This window comes from Gymnogyps californianus, chromosome 1 (assembly GCF_018139145.2).
Source record: "Gymnogyps californianus isolate 813 chromosome 1, ASM1813914v2, whole genome shotgun sequence".
In the NCBI taxonomy this organism is placed as follows: Eukaryota; Metazoa; Chordata; class Aves; order Accipitriformes; family Cathartidae; genus Gymnogyps; species Gymnogyps californianus.
Window position 1 is genome coordinate 91,305,881 of NC_059471.1, and position 26,876 is coordinate 91,332,756.

A 26,876-nucleotide genomic window follows, 5' to 3' on the forward strand; every position below is an offset into this window, starting at 1 on the left:
CCTAGCATCTTTCCAGAGTCGCAATCTGAACCGTAGATCAGTGTGTTATACAGGAGGACACTGTCAACTATTTTGGGTTTTCTGCCTGACAAATCAGATGGTATGAGGTCCTCTTCACTTTTTTGTTGATGAAAACAATTCATGGGACTTTTCTCATCAATTAGAGTATTGTTTCTTACAGCCTCAACTCCGGAAAATGTCACCATTGAATTATGTTGCCTGTGCAGTTCAGAGAGCACCCTTTGCTGCCGTGTGGGATTTTGCAAATCCACATGTATCAGGAGGTGCTGGAATAACAAAAAATGATGCAGCTTCCCAAATTGTACGGCAATCTCGTATTTTAGTTAAATTTCAACTTCTTTTTATTCCGTCTCTGCTGACTCTCCTTCTGGAACTCCTGACTGAGGAAGGACTTTCCTCCCATTTTAAATTGTTGGATACTGTGGTTCAGGCTGGGTCTGCCCAACAGGGATTACACTGCATTGCAAGAGCAGATAAGTTTTGTATTTACTGGTTATAAATCAAAACTGTAATAATCTTGTGGCTTGTAATGCTCCCGTGTTAGGAGTTTGATAATCCTGCAATAAATCTACTAGATTGGTCATCTTCCAGTTTTCCAATCAGCCTGCAAAGGGCTGTAGAAAATTAGGATCCTTCTGAATTCATAGATCTGTATGCTGGATACACAAAATTCATCATCATTAACGTCTGTTCTCACAGAACAGCAAAGTTTTTCTCTTTAAGACATTACAGGCCAAGTATCATGAATCTCATTTTGTCTGAAATGAGCTTTGGCCTCTGACTGTACTTCTACCCATCACATGTTCAAACATTACCACAGCACACCAGAGGATAAATACTCAGTTCACAGAGTTCCTCAGTACAGCAGAGATTCATGTGGATGGGCAATTGCTTCTCTGCAACTTGATAGCCTATTTTGTGTAAGAACATCTACACTGAAGGGAAGGGAGGGTAAAAGGATGCAATTTATCTAGAGCAGTGGATTATGGAGCAAGATAACAATGGTTTTCTGATAAATTGATGCTATCTCCATTTTTTTATTTGTTTGACATACAGTAGATGTTAACTTGGTCTAAGCTGATATTATCAATGAAAGAAGAGGTCTTGGCTTCAACGCAGACACAAATGTTGCTGCTAATACTGTGCATAGACTAGGAAATCTGTGTTAAAAGTACCTTTAGGTTTGAGCTGGATCATTCTCCTAGTCCCTCCTACACTGGCATTGCACATGTATTTGTACCAGTACGAAGGAAAGGACAGCACTTGGTTGGGACCAACTAGGCAATGAAGAGATGTCCCTTTTGGCAGTACAGCAAGGCAAAAGACGGGCCTGACTGCATGATCACATACTTGCTGCCTTGAAACTAAGCTTCAACTTCAGAAGTGAACAAGGTGTGTAATATATATATATTTTAAAGACAACACAGTGTTGTGTAACGTGTTGAAGCTGATTCTCTCTCTCTGTCAACTGCAGGCAGGGGATGAGGCTACATTTCCAGGTTTGTCTCCACTTCAGAACATACTGCAATGGAGATCTACCTCAAACAGCTTTTTAAAAGTTTGCTTAAGAAAGCAAACCTGTTGAGAAGCACTGCAGTCTTTGTGTTGAATTTAGCTGCTCAGAGGTACACTTCTGCCAGTACCTGAGCAAGCTTGAGAACGACTGTGCTGCATTGCAGGCTGTTGTGTAGACATACTCTTAGATGACCATCTATGCTAGAGCTTACTGTCCTACCTTTCAGAGCACGCATACTCAGCCCACCTAATCAGTTTGAACAGTCAGCAAGAAGGCTGAGAGACATAGCCAATATTTAGCCAAGATAACCATCCCTATTACACGGGCTCCACAGCTGCATTGCTCAAGCTGAGGTCTGCAGGAACAGCCTGGGGAATTCCAGTCAAGTCAAGTGGCGATTGAGTGGCAAATACCACCTACTGCAATTCCCTGCACCCTCGGAGACCTGGCTGGCAGGATGAGGGCACTTTTCTTGCTGTTCAGCATTTCAGTTCATGCTTCTTGAAAGTGTAGAATCAAGTAAATTGCATTTGTGCCACTGACAGCCCACAGTCCAAGTAAAAAGACACAAATTCTCACAAAAAGTGTGAGCTGTCCCTTTAATGCCTGGTAAGCAGTATATCTGTGCAAAATACTGGATAATAAGCAGTCAGAATCACTAACTTCTAACAAAAAATATATACATAAGTATTTATAAACAGTTCCATGTATACCACATGTTGATGTCAGGATAGCACTAGCATTGCTGAACGCTGCCAGATTATGCTCTTCTGGAGTACTTTGAAGATTACCACAAAACTGGCATGAAAGCACCAGAAAAAGGCAAGATCTTAGAAAACATGGGAAAATTTTATGATAACCAGAGTAAGAGGTTTGACTGCTGAAGTTGGAATCAGCCCTGTAACTGAGAAATAGCTTTAAACCTGGGTAGCTCAGTAACTTGTGTTGTAAGCCCGGTGGTCTAGTATGATGGAAAGGAACAAAGTTAGCAGAACAAAATGAAGAGCAATTCTTTTCAGCCACTATTCATTTCTTAATTTTCTGCTTTCTTGTCAGACCAGAAGGAAGAATTGTGCTCAGGAAGATACCTGAGTTAATCTGATAAAAGGTGCAACCTCTCTGTACAAATCCTGCTTCTCAGTATTTCTCAAGTTTTCTTAAGTATTACTTGCGAGCTAAACTCCTGCAGTATACGACACCAAACTTTTGGTGTGAAGCTATCGGTGTAGGCATACCATGATGTTATTACTGTAAGTAAGTAGAATTAAGCATGTTATGGCAGCTTAATCTCATGTTATGTCAGACACAGCAATGGCATTCCATATTATCCAAGCTTTCTTTAAATGGTACTTTTAACTTTGCAATTGTTCTAAAGGGTAAGAAATCTAGATCCACAGTTGAGTATATAGTATGCTGCAATTATCCCCAGATGCATTTATAAACGAAAATGCATCCTAAAGTTCAAAGCCCCTCTATTTCAGTCTGGCTCCAGCCTTTTGGTGTTTTCTGTGGGTGAATCCTCAACCATATGAGGTTTGCAGTACTAGATGTGTTTCTTAGTTGCTTAAATTTCCTAGAGGTAGAGCACTTCACTTGACTTCCCAATGATTTGTGCTCAAAATGAAAATTATAAATCGATATGCCAATGTATACATTTCACTATTGTTTATTCTACCAAAAATTCAATGAAGGTGCAAGCCATATACATTTCACCATATAGAAATATATAAAATTATATTTACTAGCTTCTCATTAGTTATCAATATGTGAATTAAAAATAATCCTCATTTAACATTACTCTAAAATCATCCATGTAACACTAGTAGTAGCAAATGCCACAGTGCTAAGTATATATATCATTAGTTTATGCTGAGGGTATTACTACAACAGTAAGACAATGCACGTGCAGGAATGGTGCAAGAATGAAAGTCCATTTCATAGCTGAAAAATCCTGCTTTTTTAACTTCTGGAAAAAATACAGTAAACATTTCCCCATTTCAACCTGCCTTCACAAATCTTACTGTATATAAAAAACTGTAATAAAATATCCAGTGAGCTTTGGATTAATTGGGGCACATGAGTGTGCGAGTATGCACAATTGCACATAAAACCAAATTATAGCTTTATCTACAAAACAATGTCATTCCTGAAACTGAATTAAATCCATCAAGTTCAATTTCTATCTTTCAAAAAGCATTTAGTATACATTCAGAGGGATCGACACTTATTCAGAAACACAGGCAGAGTTTAAATGACAAACTCTCATAAGCATTAGTAGGACTGCACCAAAATCCCTGTTAATTCAATGAAAATACATACTCCAGAAAGAGTATACAGTACACAATCCACAATTGCTGGGAATTCCTGGATTTATCCCATTCTACTCATTCGAGATCAAAACATTTCTTCAGAGAGTGCACCAAAGAAAATAATCATAAAGAAAGAAGGAAATGAACTTATGCAAAACTAAACAAAGAAACAAACAAACAAAAAGTGAGGGAACGCAGCAGCAGTAGCAGCAGCAGCACACTTCAGCAAAAGTACTCACGCAGAATCTACTGGCCAGAAGTTGATCAGAGTAACAGGACTGCAAGACAAAAAATGAGGAGGTGAAGAGAGAGGCAGAAGAAACTCAGCAGCAAAATAATTACAGAAAGGTTTAAAAAAAAATTAAAAAAATCACAGCAACTAAAAAACAGAAATCCAACAGACCAACGTGAATGACTGTGAAGAGCAACCAACCAAAAAGTGAGAAAAAAATTGAAATGTAAAATTAAAAGAGAGAGAGAGAGAGAGAGAACAAGCTGTGTGCAATTGCCATTAAACAACTGATTAAACTTGTAAAAAAACCAAAGGGAACTGGGTTAACTCATTGATTTCTCCATGTGCATCATTATTGCTTTTTTTCCCATAAGACATCAAAGCCATTTAATAAGACTAAATTTATAAGGTGAGAAAAGAAGAAATCAGCCGGTAAGCTTGCAAACACAGTAGCCTAATTAAAAAAATAAAACCATGGAAAGATACCCATTTGGAAGAAAATAAAAATTTAATGAAGAGATCATTAGTTTCCAAATTGCCATATCAAACTTAGAAATTTATAAGGCTGTCAATAAGATGGTAAGTATTTCTCTTTTACTAACTGATGTTGAAGTTCCTGTACAAGGACAGGTGAAAACAGATAAAGGCAATGGCAATTGGAATCCCAGCTTGTGTTTTCCTGCCAGCTGAGGTTAACAGAAATGAAAGAAAAAAAGAGGCTTTATGCATTTAGGAAGTGAAGGGAGTCGGCACCAGCTGGGGAGCTCAAAGAGCATACCAAATGAATTGCTACTTAGACACTTTAGAGCTACTCACGTTTCCATGTTGTCTCCCTCCAAGACAGTTTGCACAGGCAGGTAGCCCATTCGTGGGTGCTTTGCAAAATATCTTTTTGTTCGAAATTTGTTTTTTAGTACCTTGGCAAAGTCACGGACGTCTTCTCCTGAAGTTGTCTGAAAGCCACAAATCACAATGAAATCATCTTTCGTGAGGTTATTACGGTTTTTCCGTTGCCTCTTCCCTTGCCGGGTCACTTGGAAGAGCTGTGGCCACACCAAGCAGAGCTGCCAATGGCTTTACCTCCAGAACCGCAAATTTTATTTATTTATCACCGTCACCTCACAATGTACTACAGAGCGACACTGCTAGCAGGCAGGAAGGAGGAAAAAGGGAAGCACTAAAAACCCCTGACAGGCTCATGCCTCATCTCAGGTGATCTCAAGAGGAGAAGTAATAATTAGACAAGAATTTGTCATTTCCTCATCTGGCTCGGGCGACTCTCTGTCTGCTTTTTGTTCAGCACTAAAATGGCTGTAATGGAGGATACACAGCCAGTACGTGTGTCCAGCCAGCTGCTTCATTGGCTGGATCCCGACTCTTACCACACACTCGTCATCTACATCTCATGGACTTGTCAGTCCATGAAAGTCAGACCCGTACTCTCGGTACGTTTTCTTTCCAGTTTCCCTTCTCAGCCTCCTCTGCCATTAATATATTGATCAAAGAGAAACAAAAAGCAGGTGAGAGCTGCTGAAAGCTCTTAGATCAGTTATTTCTTCCTGTGCCTGTTTAATCTGAAGCTAGCAGGCATTTAAGATCAATACCCTGAGGAGAGTAAAATTTGCACAAAGTTTTCTACTCCCTTGCCTGCAGTCGGCTTTCCTTGCTGCTGTAGAGACCAGCAAAGGAGCACAAAGCGGAATTAGTTTCCTAAAGACCAGAATGAGCCAGGAAGAGTTCAAAGGATGTCTGCTGGGAAGATGCGAGACTTCTTGCGAGCCTGATTAAGAGTCAGGCGATTTTCTGAAGAATTTTAATGGAAGATTTCAGTTACTTTAGTCAGGCTGCACTCCCTTCTCTGCACCTCGCAGAGACACTCGACTCTGAAATACTGTTCTTCTACACTAAATTAAGTTCTTCCTGACCCACATAATGATATTGCTTCTCCAGTGTATCTAATTTGAAGGAAAGAAATGAGGGAAAAGTTAATCTTTCTGACATTTTTTAATGAGTTCTATGCCTTCTATTTAGAGAGGAAGGAGGTGCTGGGACCTATCAGTCAAGCCAACCTTGACAGAGCTGCTGAAACACAGATGTATATATTTTTAACAATTGCCTGGGTAAAAAAATTAAGGATGCCCTGAAAAATAATCTGCAGAAAGACTGCAATGCATTAACAGAAAGGACAAATATTATCCCTGTACTGACGACACCTACAAGCTTCATGTAAAGCTGGAAAGAATTTGGCTCTCTTTCCGGTCAGTCTGCCTGGTAGGAAAATTCGGTGTGAGCAATGACTGGCAGAGAAGTGACACAGCAGAACCTACAAGACAGTACAGCAGCATCTGTATTTTCAAGAAACTGAGATAATGCTCAATAATATTAAGTAACACTTCCTCAATACATCAGAAGTAAAGACATTTTGCAGAAGGGAGGGATTAAGTATGCCCTGACCACCCAGAGGACTCTGGAAAGGGGATTTACTGAGGTGGCCTTGGATGCCCCAGCAGGAGAGAATTCCCTCTGCCGAATGCCATCTGCAATGCCTGTGAGAGCTCCTAACCAGGTTGGCATCAGGAGAGCACACAGAGCACATCAGCTGGGAACAGAGAAAAACTTCTAATATTTAGTGTCGGTATAAATGGATTAAGCACAGCTTTCTGTCCAATTTGTTCACCTGTGTCATTTATAACCATTTATTTCTGCCTTGTCTATTTTCAATGTTGTGAATGCTTTCCATTGCATTTGACTGTAATTTGGATTAAGTGTTTTCAGGCATGATTAACAATACAACATTCTTCACTTTGACCTTCCTGGGACTGTTACCCCACCTTGCTCCCCCGAACCTTCTGCATGACAACCAAACAGTAAAACGGTGTGTTTGCACAGAAACACCCCAATCTTGCTGGTAGCACAAGAATCCCAAGAAGAAAATACGTTTTCTAGTGACAACTAGAAGCAGCAGGCACCTCTCATACGATCCAACTGTCATTTAAAAAGTGTTCAAGGAGCACAAGAAAGGCAAAGAAAATGTGATTATTATGTGGACAAGATGATAAACTGAGGCTATTTTCTGCCAAACTTTCTGATTTAGTCCACAGATGTTTTGTAACACATGATTTTCAGAGTTAAATCATCCAAAATAAAATTCTCAGCAGAACTGGTTTACGAGGAAGAAACAGTGGAGTTTCAGTATCCCAGCTCTCTTAAATCAAAGCAATACATAGGCAGCTGGGTCAAGCATATTCCAAAACTATTCCGAAACCAAAACTATTTCATAAGAAATAGTTCTTCTTATTCACATAAGAAGAACTTTACCACCATCTGACTTTTCCCAGTTTGGTTTAAAGAAGTGCCTTGCCAAACCACTACCCCAGACCTCAGCCCCGACATGCTTCCTGCTAACAAGGTGTTTTTTATGCTAGTGTGTCACTCTTCGTTAAACCCAAACAGAAAAATGATCTTACATTTAAAGCCCAGTCTAGAAGTTGTCTTCTATGCTTTATTTGAAACCTCTTTAAAAGTCACCTCTCTTTGGCAATAAATCAAGCTGTGTTGCTTTCACAAATAATTGTTGCAATTTTTCTGTCTAAATGAAAATTAGGGAACTGCCTTGCCCTTATTCTGCCTCAAACTTTTGTGGAAGAGGAAAAGTTATCACATCCCTCAGATATTTAGCATGAGTTCTCAAATCTCCCCTAAGCAGAATTAAAGACTGCAGTGCTCAAAAACTTCCTGGAAGTAAGAGGGAGGGGGAATAAAAATATCAAAACACTTCATTATCCACATCTAGCTATTGCAAAGATATATCAAAGAAGGCATCACATGTCTTCTGTCTGCCAAAACGCATTTTAAGGTGAGAGATTTGTCTGGAGGAAGAGGAAAAAATGCTCTGCCACCTGCAAACCCCTTTTCATTCATTTAGAAAACTATTACATACTAGACATGATAGCTTCAGTGGATGTCTTGTTCAGTCACACAGTACTTGGGTTTATTTTTTCAATAGCAGCAACACAAAAAAGATCAGGGCTTCCTGTGCGTCACATTCACTTCCCGCCCCCCCCCCCCCCCCCCGAGTTAATCCTTCTCTAATTCAACTGGCTGCTGGTGCAGCCAGGCACAGCACATTAGCACGGGCTGCTGGAGTTCAGGATTCACAAAAAAATGTACTGGCTGTGAATGATTCTTTATTCTGATCCAGCAATCTGGATGTGGTTGCACGTTTTCTGTTCACCACCGTGTTCGCCTATTAGTAATCTGTATTTTTAGGGAGAACAGAAACCTGCTGGACCCTGTGTTGCAATGAGTTGCTGCAGGCTGTGGGGGTGTCTCACAATCCTTCTTCATTTGTCTCTCCTCAAAACACATCTCATGAACAGGTTAAGAAAATAGTAGCAAGATGTTGGTTTGTGCACTCTATGCACCATTCACAAATCTCCCATATCGCTTATTACCAAGAGTGGCAAACTGCAAAACAAAACCGTAGCCAATTCAGCAAGGAGGTATTCAGCTGCAGCTGGAAGGAATGCTCTAACACGGTCGGTCGCTCGCTCGCTCGCTCTGCCTACAACCGGGATCATGAGAGTTTGCTCTAGGAATGCCTGCAATGGAGAAGTCTGCTCAGACCTGCCCAGGCAGCGCCAGCGCTTCCCTCTGACTTGTGCAGCAGTTCAGGCAAATCACCCTTTCCAGTAACTTCAACCCCTGGGGGACGACACTGAAAAGCAGCAGCATTGAATACCGGCAGAAAGCTAGCAAATGCACATTAGTTGCCCTTGCAGAGATTCAGATTAAATACTGCCATTGAAATGCTACAGTAAAAGTTGATAGACAATGTAAATAAATATCCATAAATTAAAACTAACAAAAATACTGGTTTTGCTTTACTGTAATATTTTAGGGGAATAAATTTTTCTCTTTCTTTCCAAAGTTTCTAAGAAAAGCTGAGAGTCTTTACTTCATTTTGGCCATGTCTTTTTGTTTGGATGAAGATGTAAAGACTGTTCATATAATTTTATGAGGCTAGCCCATGTATAATTTTTATGCTTTATTTTCACCATTTATATTTGACCAGCAGATGAAAGTACAAGACTAGGGACCATCCCATCTGTCCTGGTTTTGGCTGGGATAGAGTTAATTTTCTTCTTAGTAGCTGGTACAGTGCTGTGTTTTGGATTTACTGTGAGAATACTGTTGATAACACTCTGATGTTTTAGTTGTTGCTAAGTAGCACTTATCCTAAGTTAAGGATTTTTCAGTTTCCCATGCTCTGCCAGCAAGCAGGTGTGCAAGAAGCTGGGAGGAAGCATAGCCGGGGCAGCTGACCCAAACTAGCCAAAGGGGTATTCCATACCATAGAACATCATGCCCAGTATATAAACAGAGGGCAGTTGGCCGGGAGGGGCAGATCACGGCTCTGGCATCAGTCAGCGGGTGGTGAGCAATTGCATTGTGCATCACTTGTCTTTTCTTGGGTGTTATTTCTTTTTCTTGTTATATTCCTTTTCATTACAATTATTATTATTATTATTATTATTATTCTTAGTTAGTAGTGTATTTAATTTTACTTTAGGTATTAAACTGCTCTTATCTCGACCCACAAGTTTTACTTTTTTTCCTCCTCCTCCCCACCCCACTGGGAGGGGGTAGGGGTGAGCGGCTGCGTAGTGCTTAGTTGCTGGCTGGGGTTAAACCACGACACCATCACACCAGGAAACAAGAACCAGAGAGTGCACTGTTTCAAGACCACCACAAACAATAGCAAAGGCAGCTGGAAAGCTCAGTTGTGCTGCATCATAGAAGGACAACTTGAGAGATCCTCTAATTTATGCCCCTCTGAGTTCATGAGTGGCCAAACAGAAAAAGGAGCACACTGAGAGAGTAATATGGAATTTCCTTTGCCGGCTGTCTGGTATGAAAGAAATGCTTAAGCAAAAGCGATCCTTTTGAGAGCTGTGAAACAAGGGTGAAGACCCTCACCACACCATCAGTGCAGCACATCTGCACTGTGCTGCATTGAACACCCCATCTTCCAGTCTTCAGAAATGAAATCTAACCTGCTACTCTTGAGAACTTCCCTGGTATTTTATATCATCAAGTGATCATACAATACAAAGGTACCACTAAATAATAAATAGTAAAGAACTTAAAAATGCAATCATAGTGTTGCGGGGAAAACAAGTGAAGCGGCAACTTGCTGAGGAAAGGAAGAAAAATATCACACTGATATGGAGAAAACATTATGACCTAAGATAAGAATAAGTACTCACACAAATCACAGGCTTCCTGCAGGATCCGTAAGGTGAACTATGGCACCGAACATGGAACAAGTCGTAATAACACATTACGACACAGCATCGTACAAACAATGAACTTCAATTTACTTCAAACCATTGGAGTATCCTTTACTAAGCATCACAAATTGCTGGCATGTTTAGTATATAAAAGGTGATTTAATTATAGTGGGGGGAAAGAAAAGCCACCCAAATGCTCCATTACCTTGCGCACAGGAAATGAAGTTTTTCCTTTCTACATAAGAAGGGACAGTAAGGGTCAGTAAAACAGCTACTTACTGGTGTGCAGTATTCCACCATGGGATAGTGCATTTTATGACCTTTTGCAACACGGCCAGAGAAGAAGCAACTTTGGCAGATGTCATAGTTAAAGTGCTTTAAACTTCTGTACCTAAAAGAGGAGGAAAAAAACCCACAGCGTTAGAGCTTTGTACGAAAGCTTCATATCAGCTTGTCAAGTTTTCTGCATTAGTACATTCTCTTCCCTGAGATGTCACACAGTGTGCAATGCCGGGCAATGCTCCTCTGCCACTGAGGGACAGGTATTGCTGCCTCAGATGTTTATCAAAGATCTGAACCTTCAAAAAAATTTTTAACATTGGGCAACAGTGAACATTTCTACACAGTTGTTCTCTCTTAACATACGAAAGACACCACCATGCTTTTTGTTTCTATAATGCTAATTTCAGTTCTTTTGCTCTCCATCATGATTCCTAACACAGAATGTCCTGAGGAAGCAAAATTCAAGTAAGTAATGCCCTCCTCAACAAGTCACTCCACCAAACTCTTAAGTGCTGCATACAAGGCAGGAATTTGTTTGTGTCCTTCCTAGCACCTTTATCAAAACAATTTTCCTGTATGGCATTCCATCCATGCAAAACTCCGAATGCACTTTCGGGCCATTATTTAATCTCATCAGCTCTATGAGGCAGCTAACTGTTGTATCTGCTGTGCTGAAGTGCTTGAAAGAGCCGGAGGCATAAGGGTTGTCTTGTTCCAAATACACGAAGCAGTTCAGTCACAATGACCTCAAAAGAACATTGTTTTACACGTACTGAGGCGCACAGTATTAGCTTTCTAAAAGCCTTCCAATACAGTATCTTTTTGTCAAGTGTGTACACAGGGTTTCAATGACTTGCAAAGCCAGAGGAAAAATCTGTGACAGACAGATTCTACTATCATCATAATAGATTTGTTATATAAATTTAAGAGACAGATGAGATCAGTCAAGTAAAACTAGACGCAAACACAGAGCTCCAGTGTCCACTTCCCGAGTTCTTGATGCTCACTACAGACTATCCATTCACTTGCCATCCTTTGATTTTCCAAGTGCTGCATTTTTCAATTCCACCTACTTGTCTTTGGCTGTTTATAGAAAACCGTGTAAGTAATTCAGTAGTTCATAAACTGTATCTGGGAACGGGAAAATTAGACTTTGTGGATGTGTTGAACTACTCACATCCCATCCCTAGCTCTTCCTCAGTAATATTTATCATTTCCCAGTTAAGATATTCAAGGGGAATAAAAGCAGAAGGACAATTTAGATGATTAGAGGAACAGCCTCACTGAAGAAAAACTCAAATTCAAAACAAAGCAATACCTTCATTATTTCCCTCGTTTCCCACTGCCTGTGAAATTACATAGCAGAAAGCACTGCCCCACTACATGCACAAAAGCAACATTCATATTCTCCCAGGTTAGAGCAAAATGGTGGCTTTTCTATGTGGTATTGCTTGCTGCTGTCGTCTATCTGGGTTTTAGAAACAAAATTACAGAAAGCTCTTTGTAAACAATACGATACTATAGAAGGAGAAATGCCAAGGGTAAAAGACGACTGTGCATAAAAAGGACAGAAACCATACAAAGCAGCTTGCGAAGCAAAGTGATAAAACAAGTCTAGGCATAATTGAAAGTGAGTATTTACTTAGCCGTTAAGTGGATTCTCAACAGGCATACCAACACACAGCCATTTTACAACACAGTGACTTATTCATTGCCATAGTAACCATGGTGTCGATCCAGATGTTTAAACAGACCAGCAACATTTCCCCCACTCCAGGTTAATGTTCCACCAACAACATTCCTTCTCTGAGAAACGCACACGTAGCTTTACACGTCTGCGAATTTTCAAGGCACTTCCTTGCTTTATACCATGACAGAAAGCAATTTATTAGGACCCAATTCAGAAAATGTAACTGCGTGTATAGGACACACTGAATGTAAAGCAAATCGTATTAGTTGTACAACCCACCAATACTTTGGTAGAGGCAGGGAAAGACTGGGAGACAGAGGAAGTGCCATATCTTAATTGATAGATGATTTTTGTTCTCTTCAACTCTCGCATCACTGTACCCAGTCTAGGTGTCACTCTCCCTCCTGTCCCATCACAATTATTTTTTCCCTGAACAACATGCATAAAATCAAGCGCATGATTTGCCTGGAAACAAGCAGAGCTCTTGATCCACCAACCAGCAGTACACATAGCAGAAAGGGAGCGAGTTTGTACCTGAATCCAATAATCGGGCACTCCTTGCAGATGTTACACTTCGCTTGGTGTTTGGCGGTCTCAGCAGCAGCCACCCTGTGCAAGACGGGCAGCCACACCATGGACTGTGGTTCCAGTCTCATCCAGTCCAGGAAGAGGGCTGCTTCGATCTCTGGTTTGTTGTTGGCCTGTAGCACAGGAGGAGGAAAGACAGGGACTGAGCACAAGTGATCTGTCTACTACCAGCTAATTAACAGTTCAAGCTATTCGCTTCCCACCTACTCCGTATCTTTTCCCTGAATATACTCCACCTTTTCCCCCAGTCCAGCCATTCATTAAAAAAAAAAAAAAATCAAAAAAATCTCCGGGATCCTGCCTTCAAGCCAGGAACTGAAAACTATTATTAACATTTCAAATCTCTTTCTCTTATTCCCTATTACAATAGACAGCACTACCATGTACTCTGTCACAGAGAAAATCATCCACTTACAGGATCACCTTTGATGCGTGATCTCATGTTTCCCATCTCTCTTATCTGAGCCTGCATAGCACTGCTTCTCACCTATTTTAAAAACAGTTTGTGTTATCCAAGCCCTAAAAATTGCACGTCTTTTGATCAAAATTCCTTTCTCCTTAACATCCTTCATTATCACACTGACCTTTCTTCAAAACGCACGTGTAAGGAGATCATTCAAATCCCTTCTCAAGCCTGCTGTTGAACATGTAAATTCTGCCTGCTTAAATGCCTCAAAATCCCTCTTCCCGCTGTATCATCTCTAAATTTTCTGTCATTGCCTCAAACACAATACAGTTTTGTCCCACAGAATACAATCAATTCAGCCTCATATTCCATTACTTCCCACTTTCGCCTCTTCGCCAACAGCAGAAGAGCCTACGAACACTTCCTGGCAGCCCCGTTCCTCTGCTGCCTTCCCATCACATCCTAACCAGTGTGATTATTTCAGGTATCTCTTCTACGGTAACCTCAAGGCAGCTCAGTCACAGAGCTGAATCCCATTGCGGCAGGCACCGTGCACACACCAAAAAATGATGTATCACCCCTACCTGGCAGCACCTACAGTATGGAAAAAGAAACAGCAAAGAGACGAGAAACACAAGGCAATGGGGGACAACAGTGATCTATCTACATGGGCAGAGGTCACACTGCAGGCTAGCCACTGCAAAGAACAGTGCAGAATAAAGGCAAAGAGCATCAAAAGGGATTTTAAGGAAAATAGTGAGGTGACAGAGTCAATGTTTACAGAGAATGTCTCTCCAGTGTGCAGGATGGTGCAAAGCCAGCACAAAACTGGTTATCTGAGAATCTGGGAGCTGGTTTCAGTGCTGAAAGCAAGGTGATGGATCAGGTGGAAACAGCGAAGGGCTCTGGTGGGGAGGACGAGAGGGAGGAGGACGGGTCCGCGCAGGGAAGAGCCCAAGCGATGAAGCGGGATACTGTCCCACTCCATTTCTCTAAATCATCACTATGTGCTAATTCAAATTCCTTGAGACATTTCCTTCCATGCTACCCAACAGAAACAGCATATTTATGGGCTGAATATATTTAAATCCTCTGTTTTCCTTTTTCCCTGGGCTTTCAAATACAGCCCTCAGGGGGCCAGTCTTTTATATTTCAAACTTCACAAGACAGACTATCTTCCTTTGTGGTTCCAAACCTATCTGAAGCATTTAAATAAATAATAAGCATTAATGTATCATGTACATGGACCAAGATGAACAGGGGATTGAGTGCTGGGGTTTTTTTATGCTTGCTCTCAGTTACTTTTCCAGTTTCTCATGAAATCTGAGTTTAGTATGACCTAGCTAAAACCTTATTCAACTAAAAGTGCTAGCAATGAATTTGGAGAAAAAATATCACAACTGATCTAAAGGAGAGAGAGCTATAGGGAAAACCAATTAGTTGTGTGTTTGTTTTTTTTTTTTTAAAGCTAACACTGTTTATAATCCTGACAAACAAATTAACTGATCAATACTTGAAGACTGAGAAAAATTCAAAGTCTCCTAGACAGAACCCCTCTCCACAAGAAAGATGTGGAAAAAAACCCCCAGAATATCTCCTGAATAATGCACCGTGTTAAAATTGACTTAAAATGCTGCTGCAATACTGTGGTTAATTAGAAACAAAGAGCTTTTTTGGTCAGGGCTTTCTTCCTGAAACGCTAGTTTGGGAGACCATCTAAAGACTTCTATGACTGCATTTAAGATCCATGTATATGGATTTCTAGTACAGTCATACACATCCTTTTTGGATGTTTGGGGTAAAATCATCAAACCACAACATATCTACAGTTATTCAGATAAAGCCCCTCACAATTTAATGTTTACTACAGATCTTATATGAAATGGAATAGCCTTTTTTTTTTCACACACTGAAACATTTCTGAAGACTTCCACATTAAATCCTACTCCTCTGTTTTTTCATGTAGCTACAGAATTTAGGAATCCCTCCAAAGAAAAAAGAGAGAAAAACAAAAGTACAATAAAGTCCAGCCAACACTGGCAACAGAATCTGTTCGGAACAGCAGATACTGCCTTCTGCTGCAGGACATCAGTGAATTCAATAGAATTAAATTAATTCTATAACTCTCCTAAGAGAAAGGCATATTTATAAAATATGATCATCTATATGTCTATTTTTCAGCTAGCAGCCAGGGCAGTAAAGGGGCTGGGGACAGACTTTCTGTGGCTCACTCAGTGAGCCAGCATCAGCCAGGAACTACACTGGCAAACCATTACCCTGCCTAGCAGACTACACTTTCTATACAGAGGTCCTCTAAGCCTCAAAAATATTTTAAGAGGATCTCTTTAATATGCGATTTCTAATAGAAAAACATGAAGTGTACGGAAATGCTGCAGTGCAAGCTGCAGTCAGAATAAGAATGAGCTGCTTAAAGCGCTGCTCTCCACTTGTAGCTGCTTTAAATTTGCAGGGAAAATGTTGCAGCGATGAAAGACTTTCTGTAACACCTAAAGATCTATTTTAATTTTGCAGTCACTGTTGATCGCCAGCAGTCCCAACACCTGCCTACCCAGAGCTCTGCACACTGGCTGTACAAAACCTGTGCTCAGAGAGATTAGGTGCATTAAAATGTATCAGAACTGGTTCCGAATTATATTACACGACGATTTAAAGCCACGTGGAGAAAAGCTGGTCAGGGTCAGACAGTATAGGACAGACAGTTCTCGACTGTTCCCTGAGCTGCTATTACGATTTTTTTAATAATCTCTAAATCCGGTAAAGGCAGCAGCTGAAGATTTTGCATAAGGGAAAACGTCTGAATTCATACAGTTCATATCTGAACCAACAGATCAAGCTGTAAAGAATATTAATGGTTCTTCTCTTGAACACATTTCTGTGCAACTCCCAGTTTTTATGGTAATAACAGAGTGAATCATAAAGTAAAATTCATAAAGCCCTTTCCAGCTTACAAGTAACAATTTGTTATGGGGGACATTCAAATTCATTATGTTCCAGACATCTGTTTTTCAGTATTTATTTTTCAGAAACAATGGGGGAATAGGAAGTTGGGTGGTGCTAGCATCTTTATGCAATACTTGGGAGTTGAATTTTTTGGGTTTTTTCCCCCTCTTCTTCCAGCTAGTAGTTTAAAAAATATTCTATGCTATATTAACTGTATCTACCCATAATACAAAATATGCTCCAAAACCCAGTCGTGATTTTACATCAACAATGTGATATGGTTTTGGACAGAGTCAGACAACATAGCACAAATTTCTGATAACATTTTTGATGAGCTATTTTCTGTTTATGTGCAGTGTAGGAAATTAACTGGAAATAAATCAACATTGTTAATTTAATGGTGTTTTTCATCTGGGATCGAAAGCTTTACGTTAGTCTAGGTAAATATTATTTTGGACAAACCGAACTGAGGAATGGGATTCTTATGACTTCCTAAAGTTGACAAATGCAGAGCAAGCCACGAACAGCAGCCCTGCCTCCCCGGAGTCAGAACAAACCCTGTTCAACCTTGTCTTCCACTCTTGAGTGGCTTCCTCAATACGTTCATGTTCTCCCCATTGCTGGCTGGTAAGAAAACAAAAGTCAAGAATTTATTGCTTCCCAGACAAGTGCTGTTTCATGGTCAAGAAAGAGACGATTATTATAAAGGTAACTTTGGGTGATACAAACTGCTTAAATCTGCCTTGACCCTTGGAGCAAATGCTTAAGATCATTACTTTGACCTCTTGCATTACACTTGATTGCATTGACTACTCCAGTCAATGTTTTTAGTGTTGTGGCAAAGAATGCTAAAATAAAAAACTGTGAACCCAGAAGTGAATTAGTGTATAGTTTTATATCATCCACACTTGAAAAACACCATCTTCCTGCTCCCCATCCCCCATACCCTAAACCATTTAAAAATAGCTCTTTAAAGCAGTTCACTTGTAGGACTCTTCAAGAGTGCCTCCCGAAGTCAGGCACAGGTTCACAAACTCCTGCTGAAATAAAACCAGAATTGCTGTTTTATGACATTTACAGCATAGCAGCTTGAGGAAGGATTTGCTAGTTCCCTTAGGCCAGCTCTCCCGTCAGAGCCAAAAGCAGAAGAAATATCCTATGAATAGAAACAAGGGCTGCGTGGATCTCCCAAAAGAGGTCGAGTGCCTCAACTGTAACACTGCATTTGTATGTTATTTTCATATAGACCTCTATACAACTATATACAGTTATTTGTACACAGTATTGATACTTCCTGACTTTAAAAAAAAACAAACCAACCCACCCCTCACAAAACAACTGCCCAACCAATTCAAATCACAGCATTTATGGCCAAAGTCACTATCAGGGTCCTGGCCCAGGATTTGCAATACCCAAACTCCACCTAAAAGGACTCACAGGCCCCTATTTTGGCTTTTATTTGTCTGAGTCAATACACTGGATTTGGACACAGATATATAGCTGTAAAAACCAGGCTGATCTTGCCTTATTATTGATCAAGCACAAACCTAGAAATGAAGACTATACAACACAGAATATTAAAATACTTTCCTCTGTCAAAGTAAAATGAAACAAGAAGGTTTAAAATACAGATATGAATTAACTATACATATTTTACTACTCCTTAGGTTCATCTGTACTAGTTTTTCACATCAAGTACTCTACTTCAAGCACACGCTTGGAAGAAAGCATACTTAAAGCAGTTTATAACCAAGAACGAAATATCCAAAATTTTATTGAGAAACAGCAAGAGACATTTTCATCCGAGCTGCACTCTGTCTTCCCATCACATTTCTTAAACGTCCCAATGTCACAGTAACTCTTCCAAGGCAGTGATGTGAATTCCTAAGTCCTATTTACACTATACAAGGAAAGCATATTAATAATTTTCCACTGTGATTAAAACACAGCGCACATGTCCTTTAGTTCGTATCAACTCCCTATCCTGTTTACTTAAAAAACGTACCCATCACAGGGTAAAGGAAAGTGCTTTCACACTGCAGTAATACTGAATTCACTCAATTTTTCACAGATCTACAGATTGCTTTGATGCAGTCTGAGTGCAGGCAGAACTATATAGTCTTCAAATGGTCATTAGATCCAGCTCTTTGCTCTCACTTAAAAATATTTTTTCTTTAAAATCTCAAAGCAGAAATTACATCCCCCTGCCCTGCGTAGGAAAGATGAGTCTCATAATATCCTTCTTCTCCCAACAATTACTATCAGCACCTTCCCGTATATGAAGAAAACTATGGAAAGCAAGAGTCGGCGCTGGGGGGATGAAAAGTAACAGGGCACCAGCAGCCGCCTGCGGTAAGGGGACCCGCTCCTCGGGAGCAGGCAGCGCCGGCAGGAGCGGGCAGCGGGCAGGCTGCTGCCAACAGCGGGGCTGGGAAGCCCCCCCTCCCCAACCCTCACTCCCAAGGACTCGCACTTCAAACCCAAGAGCAGGAGATATTTCCCGTTATCACCGGGAACAGTAAACATCCCCTTTTTTTCTGCTGTTGTGCAGACAGACAAGGCCGTTGCCAGGGCACCTAACCGAAGGGGGCTGGGAGAGCCATTTCTGAAGCACACATTTGTTGCAGACTCGGACATGACTGCAATTTATTGCTGGCTTATCATCACCAGAAAGAAAAAAAAAAGGAAAGGAAAAAAAAAAACAACCTAAAGAAAAAGCATTCCTCACCATGGGCATACAAAGAAAGACTTAATTTAGTTTCCACACAGTAATGTAAACTATGAATCCCCACAATATTTTTAAAAATTGAATTATCTCACTTCAGCAAAAGGAGGCCGCCGGGAGCCCTGTGCAATCCTTCTCGGCTGTCCAGCTCCTCCAGCCGCTCTGTCTCCCAGGCTGCTCCCTGCTCCCCCCGCCTCGGCACCTCTGCACTGCTCCCCCAGCCTGAGGACCCTCGTGCCCCCCATGCACCACCACCCTACACCGAAAGGATGCCTCTGTGCTCCCCTCCTCCCTTTCTCCTGGAAAGGTCTTATTTCTTCCCCCATCTCCATTCCTGGCTGCTCCTTTCTTTCATGCCTCATCCTATCCACCCTTCTGTTTGCTTCATCGTTACTATTCCTACTACTGTTCTTACCATCGTTCCCTGAGGGTGGCCCTTATTTTCCCACTCCTTAGTTCCTTCTCCCTCCCCTCCAGCAGGGCTCTCCCTGCGCTTGGATTTCTGCTCCTCTCCCCGGGACTCCATCCTGCCTATTTTTGTATTTCCTCTCCTCGGTTGGGCCTCCCTCCCCCTTTCTGGTCCTCCTAGAAGATCGTCTGTTCTGCTGCAACGCAGGTCAGACACCACCCTCCCACTCTGCAAGTTAAAATGAGGCTTCACCCAGAGGAAAAAGAGGATGAAATTCCTCTTACTGCAGGTAAGAAGAAAACCTATTTTTCAGTGCAGGTAAGAGAAGGAAACCTCAGGTTTTCCAATGTTCTGATTTATGAACATGTCAAAGGTTGTGGCCAGCTGTGCTTGGGCTGTTTCTAGAAATGCTGGCAGCTGGATGCGGTACAGCATTCAGCCTGCTGGCATGTCTTCATTTGTAATGACAATGTTGCTAACTCATTTCATTCAAATAAACAGTTATTCCAAGGTCTTCTTCCTACTTTATAAAAACTGGTTTTGTGTGTTCCACCACTATGAAAGTTATTGGTTTTTTCCTAGTATAAACACACAGAATGGCAGCTCCCTTTCCAAAAAAACATGTTTTTGTCAGATTCCGAGGTCACTTTCCTTATCAGTTTTTCAACAGTGTTCTAAGCGCTGTTGCCATTCACTTGGGAAAACGATAGGATCCAGCGAGTCCTCATTTCTGAGGAAGGTCATTTGCACAAATGAGCTTTTGACCACAGATTTGCTGCGGCATCATTTTGTGTTGGTCTCACTTGAAAGCCCAACATGGAACTCGAGGCTTAAAAGTCATAGCAGGGTCTAACCCAGCTATCAACATTACTATGCATAGTTTATCAGCATGGGTTATTCACCCAGGATATGGCCCTATAAAACATTAATTTGGAAATGGCATCAAATACAGATTAGAATTACAAAAGGTCAAGACATGAATGATGGAAATGGGAAAATGTGAATCCTGTAAAATTAATCTGTTAAAAGAAGTCTAAAAAATACGGAAAGCAAACGTCCCATCACAACTGAAGTTTGTGGTTATTTCAGAATTAGATTCTTTTCATAGTCACTGTGTGTAAGAAAACTACTTCCAAGCATCAATATTCATTGAAAAAAACTTGCTGTGTTTTGCTTACTACAGAACTGAAACTACTACATAATGAAACTTGAGCAGCAGGCAAAAAAGCAAACAACTCCGCCCCCCCCCCCCCCCCCCCCCCCCCCGCAACCAAACAAAAAATCCCCCAGGGACACTTAGGGGATGGGAAAAGAGCGTTTCTTCCATTGTAATGTAGAAGATGCATTGATAGTTAATCACAGACCATACATTACCTCCCCTCCTCTACCTTTTCATTAAGCAGCTGTCTTGGATCTTGTGCATTCTGCTGGTGGTTAGGATAAGGATGAATAATTCCCTTAACTCTCTTCCTCCCCAGATTAAATAATTTACACGTTTGAAAAGAGCCTCCAGTTTGCCATGTATTCCTCAACAGACAGGACAGGAATTCTTTCAGTACTCTTTAAAGAAAACTGGCATTATCCATTCAAGCAGTGGAAGGAGCTCATCAAGCACTCCTCGCCCCTAGACAGCACTGCAGCAGTCGCTCCTTTCCTATTGCTCCCCTGGGCACCTGGCTGTCACTGGTATGTGTATGCCCAAAATTTAGATTAACCATTGCTGCTCACCTACATGGCAGCAATAAATGGTGATCTACTGCTGGCAATAGGAAATTGTAAAACCAGGAGCTGCCGTAACAAAGACTTAAACTGTCTGCAGGATTCAGTTACAATATAAGCCTTGATGACAATTATTTGCTGTCAGGATAACAGCATAATCTGGGCTTCTTCCACCACGGCCAGAGAAACGGGCTAATTCAAAGACATCTCGTCAAAGGAACGGTTTAATATACCAATGAACACCACCATTAAACAACCCTCGGTACCCTGATCCTTCTTCCACATTTTCGATCCTCTTCAGAACGGACAGGCTACCTCGACACAAAATACAAATAAGAAAATTAACAGCGAGCAAACATGAACTTACAAACTGGAAGCAGCTTCTGACGCTTGGCTCGATATTGCTGCCCCCGAAGGAGGCCACTTCCCCCAGCTGCCGAGGGATCTGGATGGAGTCGTGCAGCAGGAGCCCCAGCCGGCGCTGGTCGCAGAAGCCGGTGGAGCTTGCCACTTGCTTGAACAGGTCTGGAGAAGGAAAAGGACACCAGAGCTAAAGCATCGCTACCGGGATGCAGCAAATAGTGCAGAAGTTTGCATCGTTTCAAAGGCTCGCAAGTGCGGTCAACAGCCTTGGCGGACATGAACACAAATGCGTCTTCACTTTGGCTGTTTCTCTTCCCATAAACACTGGTTTTTTTCTGTTAAATATGCAGTCTAGTGATAATTTTTAATAGTGTTATTGGCTTGTACCTGGGAAGAAAGGCCATTCTAACACAGCACCTGTGGCATTACCGATAATAGCAGCTGTGATTCTATAACACAGTGTCCTGGTTTCGGCTGGGATAGAGTTAATTTTCTTCTTAGTAGCTGGTACAGTGCTGTGTTTTGGATTTAGTGTGAGAATAATGTTGATAACACACTGATGTTTTAGTTGTTGCTAAGTAGCGCTTATCCTAAGTTAAGGACTTTTCAGTTTCCCATGCTCTGCCAGCAAGCAGGTGTGCAAGAAGCTGGGAGGAAGCATAGCCGGGGCAGCTGACCTGAACTAGCCAAAGGGGTATTCCATACCATAGAACATCATGCCCAGTATATAAACAGAGGGCAGTTGGCCGGGAAGGGCGGATCACGGCTCTGGCATCAGTCAGCGGGCGGTGAGCAATTGCATTGTGCATCACTTGTCTTTTCTTGGGTGTTATTCTTTTTTTTTGTTATATTCCTTTTCATTACAATTATTATTATTATATTATTATTATTCTTAGTTAGTAGTGTATTTTATTTTACTTTAGGTATTAAACTGTTCTTATCTCAACCCACAAGTTTTACTTTTTTTTTCCTCCTCCCCACCCCACTGGGAGGGGGTAGGGGTGAGCGGCTGCGTGGTGCTTAGTTGCTGGCTGGGGTTAAACCACGACACACAGCTAAACAGCAGGATCTTTGAGCCACAACAACATAAATGTTTTAAAAACATCGTTTAACAGTAAAATAATCTCATACAACATACAGCACATTTTCAAGTCTTAGCAATCAATGCACAACTCAGAGAATCCATTTCTCTCTCAGATGAGTTGAACTGAAAAACAAGAGCTCCCTAACTTCGATATATCATAATCTTTTAATCCAAGAGTATTTCTAAAATGAAAGAAAAACATTAGAGTACAACAGAACCTGCCATCCACTGGGAATGTTAATATCATATTAGGTTTTCACTTCTGAAGTGAAATGTCACTTGAAGCCATGTTCTGTTGCTGCATCATTCTAGAAACGAATCCTTACAGGACAGAATTATTATCCCTTTGCAAGCTCGATTTAATTTGGTGTGAATTAGTTATACTACGTATACATTGAGGAGGCTTTAGAGTTCATAATAAGAAGAAAAATCAGGTTAACATTAACTGAAATATTTATTTGGTAATATCCCTGTTGACAATACATGACCTGAATAAATCTCCTTACTTTACCAAGAGTTGAAAAGAAAAAAGAGAGCGAGAGACGGCTAGAATAAAATAATGCCCTTTTTTTGGAGCCACCTTAATATTTCACCCGACACCAGGGATACAATTAAAAAAGTGCTTCAGCACTGCTCGAGATAACTTTCCTAGCACTGCTTTGACACCTGTTTTCTTCCGAAGGAACAGAGGAATGGATAGAGAAAGGATTATTTTTTAATACATGAATTTTACTCTTGCCAAATCTAGTTTTATAACAAATAATTTTGGAATAAATCCTTCCATCACCTCTGCAGGCCTGAAGACTCAGGCTCTAGCACAACCAACTCTGCTCTGCTGCACAAATGAGCGAAAAAATTTTAAGGGGTGCAACTCATCGCATACTTGTAGCAATACTAATAGCAATTGCACTACGACTTCGGCATGGATGGTGAAGCCAGACCACAGCCTGGCAGAGACAATTCCTTCCTCTCCCACAAACGATTCAGCTTTCAATTTCCCCATCATTAAAACATTAAGTGTTCTACAACCTTAAAAAGGGGGGTTATGCATTACTGTGCACACACACTGCAGGAGACTATAAAGTATGAATAAATGTTTTCCTTTATAACTTCGATAATCCTCAATGAAATATCATTTTGAAAAATATCTGTACTGAGTAATTTTCTTAAAAGATTTTCTGAATACTTTTTCACAACACCCACATGAAACATCTAGAGATCTGAACTGTGACATTCATAGTGATTGCCCTAAAATCTGATCCAATTATACATAGTCATGCACAGACTCCGTTGTTCGAACTGTTTTCTCTTTAGCGTTCTTCAACTTTCATTAGTAGAAGAATAGAATAACAACAATTGATGAAGAATTGCTATGGTATTGGGTCAAAACCTAAAGGTTGGGTTTTTAGTGTTTTTTTTAAATGCATGAATGAGTGATACCAGTTAATTCAACCAGAAAGTTACTCTTGAGAACTACTCTTACCAGTAGTTCTTTTCTGGATCCTAGCCTCACTAATGAACTGATTCATTAGTCAGATAAAACTAAAACTTCACGTGGAATTTTTTCAAGTATTTCAGGATTTGGTCTATTAAAATATGCAAAATTTGCATACCTTTAATATTTACTTAAAGGTAGCAACTATATTTAAACACAGGGTACATAATAAGACCCTGACCACATTGTGGAAAACATTTTAAAAAGTTAATATATTTTAAAATGGTGTAATGCAAGATGTCCTGTAGACACGCATTTTTTTGTACATAGGTGTCCTAAACCAGTGGTCTCCAAAGAGGGGTTCTTGTACCCCAGGGAGTGTGCAAGACAATCCATTAGCGTGCAGTAAGAAAATATTCTTTGTACTGTTAATAAATTAAATTTAAAAATAGTGTTTATTTCATCTTTATCGCATCCTTTTTTGATTTCTATTTTTTGTATGTTTTACAACGTACATAATATATTAGTACAGTGGTACATGTATATAATTTATAAATAAATATACATGTATTGCAGGTACATGCTCAAAAATCTTTTACTGGTAGGCATGCGATCAAAAAAGTTTGGGGACCACTGTGCTAAACTATCTAAAACCATACTGAACAAATAACTTAAAAGTACAAGGTGAAGCAAATTAACACACTTTGCATCTGGACCATCTAAAACAATGTCTCTGTATGCTACTTAAACATTTATGCAATAAAACCAGAATATAAACATAAACTAAAACCAAAAGAATTACATTGACTTACATCTATATTTATCTTCCAGGTGTGCTTTACAAAGGGATACAACACCAGTTTTGAAAGATAAGACACGGATCCTTCCTGTTCGACCCCTAATGAAAAAGAAACATTGGCTGATAATATGATCCATTCATGTCATAATTTGTTTACTATAAGAAAGTTCACTGCAGTACCATAGTCATCATAAATGAAGTCCCACACAGAACCATGTTGCACAGCACACGCTGGCCAGTTATTAGGCAAGCTAGAAATGAAATATAAAATATGGTTGTGGCTTCACAGGCATAGCTGAAGTGGATTGTGCTGTTGTATCAATTCAACCAGAAATGGTCTCATTCAGAAATAATTACTCACCTCCTTTTTTATGACAAAAGTGAGAGTAAAGAGTCTTTACCCTACGCTTATTTGAACAGACTTCTCTAAGAACTGCTGCTGAGCTATTCTCAGAGAAGATGAGGTCCCTGACAGAACAGCAAACCATCCCTTTTGCCAAAGACAATATAGCTTCACTTTCATTAGAAATGCGATGTAGCAGTCGTTTTTAGAAAGTCTTTGCTTACTGTCTGTCAGCCCTGCCCTGACTTGTTTGAGAAGGCAACAGGGAGCTAAGCACGAAAAAGCAGCCTCTGCCAGCAGAGTGCAGCAGCAGAGGTACTTGTAAGACGTTCAGGTGAATGACGAAGCTTGCCTAGAAATAATGAGAAGGCAGGGAGGCTGTACAGTCATGCCATTAACAACACGGCGTGGTTTCTGAGCTCCTCCTCGCAGCACTCAAACCTGTCCTGCGCAGCGCCAAGGGGCTGGTATGCTCCACATCAGTCCCCGTGCTGCCTCTGGTCAGCCTTCCCCTCACGCTCACTCCTGCCTTGTAACGTGCCCCCGCTATTACTTTTGCTTTTTAACATGACTGCAAGAAAAACATCCTCCTCTGTGCTGCAGGTGACGCAATGACAAACCTTCACATCTCTCAGTCATCTGGTTTAGCTCAATGTACTTCCATTTGCTGGCTTCCCCCAAGACTTTTATTTCTGATAGCATTTCAAATATGTAACATCTATTGCAAACGAAGACATAAACAACTTAGGAAGCTAATGCCTAAAAATGACATTTTTGAAGCAGAGCCTTACCAGTAGTTTTGAAGCATCACCAGTAAGAACACCACTGGAAATAAGATAAACCATGTACAGGCATGCCGTATTCATGCATCAGGCTGCACTGTTCGGCAAAGATGCATGTTGTCTTTTTAACCCTATGAAAGTGTTGTAGGAGCCAGCGGTGCTCATTTACCCACGCATCTCCCCTGCAAATCCTATAAAAGGTGCAGACGGAAACTGGTGGACAAAGTTGAGTTTAGAATTTGTAACCTTTTACTAAAGAATCTTGTATTTTTCATCACAAATAAGCATTTGTTGTTTACCTATGCTTTCTACGCTCCACTCCTCTTACTCCTCTCCCTCAAATCTTTTCCAAATTAATTATCATCTGTGCCCTGAGAAAATCCTGCTGATGAATACCAGGCTCACGCAAATTATACACGAGAAGAATGTAGAATGATGATTTCCCTGCAAGGCATATTAAATTGAAACTTGCACGAATCATGAGTTGTTCAGTTCACTCTCCTCTCCTCCCAAGTCAAACCAATAATTTAGCACGCTACTGCAAATGAGCATGAGTGACTGATCAATTAAAACAAATCTGAAACGTGTTGGATTTGCAGAGCTGTGCCCATAATTAGATCAGTCATTGACTGTGAACTTGATTAATATCTTTACAAATGACAGTTTTCAATTATAAGAAAAGTAAAGATTCAGTACATTTAATTAAATGTCTCCAGTACTGCTATGCACTTTGGTTGATCTCTGCCTATTAAGTTCACAATGAAAACTAAACATGTGTAACCCCAAGGTCACCTCTCTTACCAGCGTAATTCAAACCTGAATTTCGGCAAAATAGCTACGAGCTTTCCTCACACATAAAACACCTCTCTGTTTCGTTGTGTCCTCCAATATACAGTTCCCTAGCATAGCTAGGGAATTG

At 40.6% G+C, this 26,876-nt stretch overlaps 1 protein-coding gene across 7 annotated transcripts in view; it reads right to left on the reverse strand.

Moving 5' to 3' along the window:
• DMD (dystrophin) overlaps window positions 1-26,876 on the reverse strand; it is a 922,027-nt gene that overhangs the window by 34,582 nt on the left and 860,569 nt on the right. For 4 of the 7 annotated variants that reach the window (XM_050904429.1, XM_050904446.1, XM_050904437.1 and 1 more), the window contains 6 exons: window positions 24,846-24,931; window positions 21,519-21,676; window positions 12,878-13,044; window positions 10,651-10,762; window positions 4,895-5,031; window positions 4,086-4,124 (listed from right to left, as the gene is read on the reverse strand). In XM_050904429.1, the coding sequence (XP_050760386.1) occupies window positions 4,086-4,124; window positions 4,895-5,031; window positions 10,651-10,762; window positions 12,878-13,044; window positions 21,519-21,676; window positions 24,846-24,931 (699 nt within the window). Of the gene's footprint in view, window positions 1-4,085; window positions 4,125-4,890; window positions 5,032-10,650; window positions 10,763-12,877; window positions 13,045-21,518; window positions 21,677-24,845; window positions 24,932-26,876 lie in introns of those variants that run through there. The other 3 variants (XM_050904456.1, XM_050904459.1, XM_050904468.1) reach the window with 2 other exon arrangements.